Here is a 7,894-nt window from a genome sequence, read left to right on the forward strand (position 1 = left end):
ACTTAATTGCAGATGATATTAAGGTCTTGGGTGTTGCTAGCTGTGAAGAGGATTCTGATGATTTACAAAAGGATTTAGATCATTTCGTAAGTTGAGCAAATAAATGGCAAATGGGTTTTAATTATAATAAATGCAAGATAATGCATGTGGATTTTCATAATTGGAATTATAAGTATAATTTGGATGGGAATAACCTTAACAGTGTCATGAAAGAAAGGAATCTTGGTGTAATAGTTAATCAATCTCTAAAGTCATCCAAGCAGTATGCTGTTGCTAGTGGTAGGGCAAAGAGGATTTTAGGTTGTATCTACAGAAATATTGAATACAAGTATAAAGAGGTTATAATTTCATTGTATAGGTTACTGGTTAGGCCATATTTGGAATATTGTGTTCTGTCAGTCTTGGATTCCTTACCTTAGGAAAGACATTAAATTGTTGGAAAGGGTTCAGAGAAGGGTTACTAGAATGGTGCCTGAGATGGAGAGGCTGTTATACAAGGAGATGTTGAAATCTCTTAAACTGTATTCTCTTGAAAAAAGAAGAGTTGGGTGGGGGATCTGATTGAGGTGTTTGAAATTGTAAAGGGAATTGATAGTGTTGATGCATCATCGTTTTTATATTTAACAGTGGGAATAGTAGGACTAGAGGACACAAATATAAATTTTGGCAGGGTTGGAGTCATCTTCGGCTAAGGCAGTTTTATTTTTCTAACAGGGTGGTTGGCCTTTGGAATGGGTTGTCTTCAGATGTTGTGGAGGCAGTAAATTTAAGTGAGTTTAAGAGAAAACTTGATAAGTATAAGATTGATAAGGGCTGGCTAAAGTTAATTAATAAGTTTATTAATAGTTTTAGTTTAGTTTAGAGGTGGAACAGCCGAGATGTACCAATAGGTCCTATATTGTCCCGAAACGTTATGTTATAAATGCACTAAAGCAACTACTAGTGCATCCAGTTTAAATTAACTACTCCAAATGCTATGGTCTACTAGATGGTATCAGTTTTATAAACACATTTGTGTTATAACTTTATCATTCCCCAAGATTAAGGTATTATGAAGATCATGTCCTATAACAACAAGAAAGTGAAAAAAATAGCTTGTTTTCTCTAACCAGGCATAGTGCTGTTAATTTGAAAGTCTAAATTTAAAATTGTTCTTGTTCTGCAAATATAGGTGAGTTAACTCACCTATTGTGTATCTAAAGATTTGGTATCTTAATAATTTAAGTATGTTTTTTGTTGAAGAAGTACTGAATTTTTTTTTTCTGTAATCTAAAACAGCACTACATACCATTAAAATCAATGGTGATATCACAGTCCAACAAGCCTTCCAAAATAGACCAGGATGGGATCCTAGCATGAACTCCATGTCATCAGAAAACCTACATACACCTGCAAAAATTAATTATTTTGAGATTAAATAAATTTAGTTAGTTAATTAATTTTTCTTTCAGTGAATCTGTTACTACATTTTCTCACAGTGCCATATATCTTGCTCTTTTATACTATATATTTCATATTTACAAAACTTTTGATTATGTTAATGTTCTAATTTGGAATACTAAATCTGTTTAAGGTTGTATGCCAGTTGAACCCTATGTGTTGCTTTCTGTAGCATGACTCAGTCATAAAAATTATGTACAGCTTCATGGAATAGTTACATCATGTTTTACTCTATCATGTGTGTGTTGCGGTGGTGGTGGGGGACTGCTCTATGATTGGCACATGGAACACATACTTCCATTTGTGATTGCTCAACAACAGAGACAATGTGCATTATAAGAGCAGTTTTTCAGATAAAATAGCTTCTGCTTTGAAAGGGCCAAGACCTGCTGTAAAGTGTTGTATTTTTATGTAGGTCCTTTATTGTATGTGCTGACTAGATGCTGCCATACTTTAACTTTACTTTCCATTTCAAGTTTATTTTACTTTAATTTCAGTCTGGAAAAGATCTGAGGTAATTGCAGAAGGTAAAATATATAGTACCTAGTTGTGTTTGCCACATGTTTTTGTTTCTTATCTTCTGCATTTTTTTCTCAAACCCACATTCAATGCAAACAAAACTCTGAGAATAGCCTTAATGATAAGTAGAACCACCTTTAGCCAAAATAAATGATAAATTTAACACATTGAGAAATAGACTGCATAAGATGCCTAAAGACATTGTGGGGTACTTACAACTATTTGTCCATGATCATTGTACATTGTTAATCCAAGAGAAAAGTAGCCATGGTCAAGGTTGTATGTATTATTCCAGACTGGTGGCATTGCCATTCTTAAAAACTCCTATCTCCACTTGAATACAGAAGCAACACCAGAGAAGGAAGTTGGTCTACCACAATGCCTATATATTCACATGATATCCCATGTCTCAGATTATGACACAACATCCAGTAGTTTGGATTGTTTTAATGATGTATGTGGAGTGCAATGCTTTATGAAATCTATGCCACACCCAAATCTTTCTCTCTGTTGCTAACATGATGAAACAGGACTTGTTGGACCACACAACCTTCTTCTTTTTCTCAATTTAAATACTGTAATTTATACAACCATTATTGATCTTACCAGAGTTTGAACATAATATTGAATACAGTATACCTGTGTTGATTCTACCATACAGCTCATATAGGTCTACAACAAATACTTCAATTTGTTTATAATTTAAACTACGAGGTTTTCTATCTTTACTTATGATGTCTAATTTTTTGTCAAGTATTGTATGTGCCTCTATTCCTGTAAGCCAGGTATACTACACACATTCCTGACAATATGACAAATATAACTGGGTTAAGGTAAATAATAATAACTTCCAATCAGAGTAAGGTATACACATAGAATGAAACTAAAAAAAATCAACCTGGCCATCATTATATCTAATTAGATATATATTTCTTATGCATCTACTTAAAATATTAGATTGCACTGTTTCATCAGTTGGGTACCCTTACTATAAATATTTTCAGCTTTAAAACACTAAAACACCATTTGTTGGGTACCCTTACTATAAATATTTTCAGCTTTAAAATACTAAAACACCATTTGTTTCTGTACATTTGTCGCTCATTTGTCTACATCTACTGATTTTTCCTGTGACAAATACAGAAGGTTGAATGTGTTATATTAAAATTATTCTAATATGCAAATCAGTAAGTCATGTAACAGCCAAGATAAAGTTGTGGTGGAATATTATGTATCACAACTACATTTTGACATTGTTTTGCATTTTGTTGTTAGTGTGATGCCACTAAAATCTGCTTGCTTTGGGGACAAATACATAACAACCTTTTCCAGCACAAAATATTCATGAACTCAGCTGGTGTTGCAGCTTCCTTTGCTATGTTGAGTTGAAAATTCTAAATCCTTGATCTGAACATATCTTTATTATCTGAGTTCATGAATATTTTATCAGATGCACATAACCTGTTTCTATGATGAGCATTTTCCTGTTCTACCAAGGTAGCCATCTGGGCTGAAAAACACATCAGTAACTTCCACTGCATTCTATCAAGTTCACATATCTGTTTTACATTGGATTTTCTGCACAGTCTCAACCATGAACTCAGATGTCTTTACAACCATTCAATTTGTTCTCGGACACTATATGGTTAAAGGTATACTAGCTACACAGCTAGCTCATTCACTTTTCTTTACTCACTGTGACCATAACCATTTTATATAGTAGCTGAATAGCCTCTTTTTATAAATACATATCATAATTGGAATAAACCGGCATTCTGACAAACAGCCATCTGAACAAGCTCAATATGGTTTCTGATAGAAAAAAGTGTTTTAGGTATTAGCTCCTTTTGCTGCAGTAGACAATGCTTATGCACTAGACTGAGCTTACAGTCCACTATGAAACAGCATTCTCTATGATAAACTGTGCAGTTCACTGTTTATGGGTTGTGATAGCAGTGAATAGTTTCACTACAGAGCTACAGCTCACTTGTACCACATACCATGCTGTCTGATAATGTCTATAAGATGCTAATTTTCAAAGCAAGGTCAGATACAACACTTTTTGTCCTGCAAGAAACAGTGTTGATAGCAAGGTAGTGTTTCTCCTTTATGTACTTTGAGTTTACTTCTAGTAGCTAGAATGAAGTCAAAAAGTGTCTTTATTTTAGGTCAAGCAGAACTTCGAAGTATCAGTGCTACCAAAAACAACCTCACACATGCTCAGACTTGGATGAGGTGAACTGGTCACTAAGCCTTCAGACACAACAAAACTGATGTGACAATGCTGGTGGCCAGAAAAAACCCAAGCTCCATTAGGTTCAACTAACCACAACAACAGCAGTCTTTGACTCTTCTTCTACTGTCTGGCAGTTAGCTACAAAAGCTTTCTCTTCTTTTTTGGACAAAATTTGGACAGCCCAGTTCAACAAACCTACAATAAAAACACAAATTCCATTCTTGATATTCAAAGTGCGATCTGTAGTAATATATCTGCAGTGGCAGCAGTATGGCAATGATTAAAGGAGTTGGATATGCTTGACTACTCACCAGAGACCATTTCAGCTGTATTGTGACACTTGGTGTTATGACAAAAAGCTTTGGACTGAGTATTTAAAGCTCAAAAGTACAAATAGGAGAGGATGATCTACTACAGCTACAGTTGCAGAATTCTTCCTCTCCAGCAAAATTTTCGATGTGATCATTTCGAACTGTAGTTCTACATGGACTTGCTCAGAAGAATCTCAAAAAACTTGATAATAAGGATCTTCAAATGATCTGCTCATGTCATTTTAGAGTGTATTTACATAGAGGTGTTGTAGATCATCTGCAGAAGTGACCAAATTCTCATTTGGTCCTCACCCCTTCAAACTTTGAACTGAACCCTGTGGATAGCTTGAGTCTCTACTGGTTCAAAACTTTAGTGTAATTCAGACATATTTATGTCCCTGAGAGTGTTCTCATTCAAAATGCCCTATGAAATCAAGCATCAGCCTGTATGTACTGAGCATCAGGTGTTGTATGTTGTTGGTAATTGCCTAAAATGTTTCAGAATATGATACAGATCCAGCAACAGCAGCTGTTCTTTCCTGATTGGGTTGATGATATCTAGAGCTTATGGCCTCCCCTATGTTGAATGAGAATGATCAGTCACATGAGTAGCACTAGTCATTATGGGTAAATCTGACATTTCCCCATTAAAAAAAGAAATGTTAGATTTAAACAGTCCACACATGACTACAAGTGAGTTAGTTGATGGGAAAACATCTTGAAGAAAAAAACAGTTAATCAATTCACAAATCCAATAGAAGAAGATCTTCCAGTGTCCTAACACAAGTATGCACATTGTGTTTTATCTAGTGAATAAATAGTTTTTATTTTGAGTTACACATTATGCCCAGTCTCTTTACTTTTTAGCTAAAACTCAGTTAGTAGTTAAATTCAGACTTACTTCATAACTTATTTTGTTGATCTTTCTGTTATAAAGTGAACCTACCTAACACTCTTTGCAGATATCAGTTTAACCTGAGAACATCACAATACTAAACCACCAATGTAAGGTAATATAAAGTTACTAGCTGTTTCTGCTATATTAATTGCATAAGTTACTCAGTTTTTTCTCTACTTTGCCCAGGCCTTGCACCTAGATAGAACCAATAACTATTCTAAAACAAAAATATGCAGCATTAAGCAAAAATGTCAGTTTCTTTAGCCTACAACTCAGTGAATATGCTACTATATTTCATATTTAAACGTCCAGGCCTCACAAACAGTTAGAATACATTTCTGATATTAAAATAAAAATGTGTATCTTATATATACATATATATATATATAATGCAAGATAATGTTTTTTCTGCTTTTAGTCTATTACTCAGTTTTCAGACCTCATGATCAGATGGAAAACGTTTGTGATACTACAACAAATATTGATGCAAAATATTCATATGAGTGACAATCAAAATGCTTTATTGCAAGAGATTTAGGCTGTTGAAAGTGAAATAATAAAGCACTGCTATATGAGATAGCGTCAATTAGGATATATAAGCCTTCTATAGTTGGGATCTCTAATCCCAAACTATATTGAGCTTTATTTTTATATCCACTTCTGCAGTCTGTTAAAAAATCTTCAGTGCAGAGGTATTGCTAGGTACTTAAAATATTTGGGGCTTGTGCCCAAAGGCATGAGAATTTTCAGCATTTCAGTATGATATCAATCATGGTTTTCTATTCTGATTTTTTTAAGACACCAACTGGGGACTCAGGGCACAGGTCCCATGTGCCAGTGCCTAGTGACACCTTTGCTTCAGTGTATTTTTAAAATTAAAACGAATTATACTACCCCACACTAAAAACAATTAAGTTTTACTATTATATATTACAAAACACAATTGTAATAAATATCAAACAAAAGAATGTTTTCTGGTGAACAGAACTTTCTAACATGAAGCATTACTAAACAAGTTAAGTTTTCTAATCTCATTCTTTTGATGTAGCTTAACTTACCGTAACCCCACATAAGGGCTATTAGTTCACAGATGGCAATAAATATCACACTGTAACCACTTCCATAAGTATCCATGAGGTTTAAAACATACTGTCCTCCCTGAGAAGAAAAACTGACCTTCACTAAACATCTTTAAAATATTAATTTACATTTTTGTATTTCTTACTTCTATACTTGATTGGAAAGAAACAGAAATTTCTTCATAAAGAGTTAGCATTTGAAAGTTTTACAATCATGGAATACTGAAGATTTATTTCAATATATATAATGCGGTTTGGAATATACTTTCAGATTGAACTATTACTGATAAAGTTGATTCTAAATCACATTACTGCATGGGTTAAGAGGTTTTACTGAAATATGTATGTGAGAATTAGGTACACCATTAAAATATTCAGTTACTTGAACAGTTTTCAGATACAAATAGTGAAATCAACTTACCTGAGTAACACAAGGCAATCCCAGAAAAAAACAGACAACACAAAAAAATAAAGTTATGATAAATTTATGTCTGCGTGATGATGGAAATTCATCATAAATAGCTGTCAGAAATGTCTCCAAGAGTGCAAACTGAAAAGAAATAAAATAAACTCATTTCTAGAGGACAATATTACTAGTAGAAGTGGTTAATATTTCAGCGTCAGATGTTTTAAAACATATCATGTACCAGATACATACAGACTGATTCACTGTTGAAGTGTACAAGTTATATTAATGCTACTGGATGTACACACAGAAGATACATGGAACACATACATATACTTGCAATTTGTGCATACTATAATATGTACATAATGACAAAAATATCTCCCAGCAAATATGTTTAGTTTCATACTTTCATAGTATAGATATATTTGTAATGTCACATTATTTGTTTTAAGAAGTATTTTATGATGTATGTTTTTTTATTCGATGTATACATAATAAGCAAACTGTATATATGTCCAAGTCACTATTACTAACATTTCAACAAACTACTATTACATAAACATCAAATAAAGTAAAGACTAGATATTTGTCACTTCTATATGATTAAAGATAAACTCAGTGGTGGGATTCAAATATTTTAACAACAGGTTCTCTCACTGTTCATTAGATATTAAAAAAAAAGAGGGGCCAGAAAGCCCCCCCCCCATCACTGAGAAAATAAAAATAGGCCTTCATGGATAGTGTTAAAGATTCTTTAGAAACTTTCAATTAAAAAAGTGTTTTATAATCTTTCAACTTAACAAAATTCAAATCTTTATTAATTTCTTCTATACGTAATACAAAATATATTTCAAAAAAAGTAAAGTAGAAAAAAACAAAAAATAAATAAAATGGATAGTAACAGGTGAAAAACAAATAAATGAATTATTAGAGAAAGGGGTCCTGTTATATTTGGGGCGAAAACACAAAAATTTATATTTCTTAAAAATTTAAAAAATGTAT

General features: G+C 32.9%; 1 protein-coding gene across 1 annotated transcript in view; it reads right to left on the reverse strand.

Moving 5' to 3' along the window:
- LOC106465081 (sodium-dependent proline transporter-like) overlaps positions 1–7,894 on the reverse strand; it is a 64,510-nt gene that overhangs the window by 4,076 nt on the left and 52,540 nt on the right. The window contains exons 12-14 of the mRNA XM_022392899.1: positions 6,905–7,033; positions 6,463–6,562; positions 1,289–1,389 (exon numbers count right to left, since the gene is read on the reverse strand). Of these exons, the coding sequence (XP_022248607.1) occupies positions 1,289–1,389; positions 6,463–6,562; positions 6,905–7,033 (330 nt within the window). The remainder of the gene's footprint in view (positions 1–1,288; positions 1,390–6,462; positions 6,563–6,904; positions 7,034–7,894) is intronic.

This window comes from Limulus polyphemus, unplaced genomic scaffold (assembly GCF_000517525.1).
Source record: "Limulus polyphemus unplaced genomic scaffold, Limulus_polyphemus-2.1.2 Scaffold1829, whole genome shotgun sequence".
Classification (NCBI taxonomy): domain Eukaryota; kingdom Metazoa; phylum Arthropoda; class Merostomata; order Xiphosura; family Limulidae; genus Limulus; species Limulus polyphemus.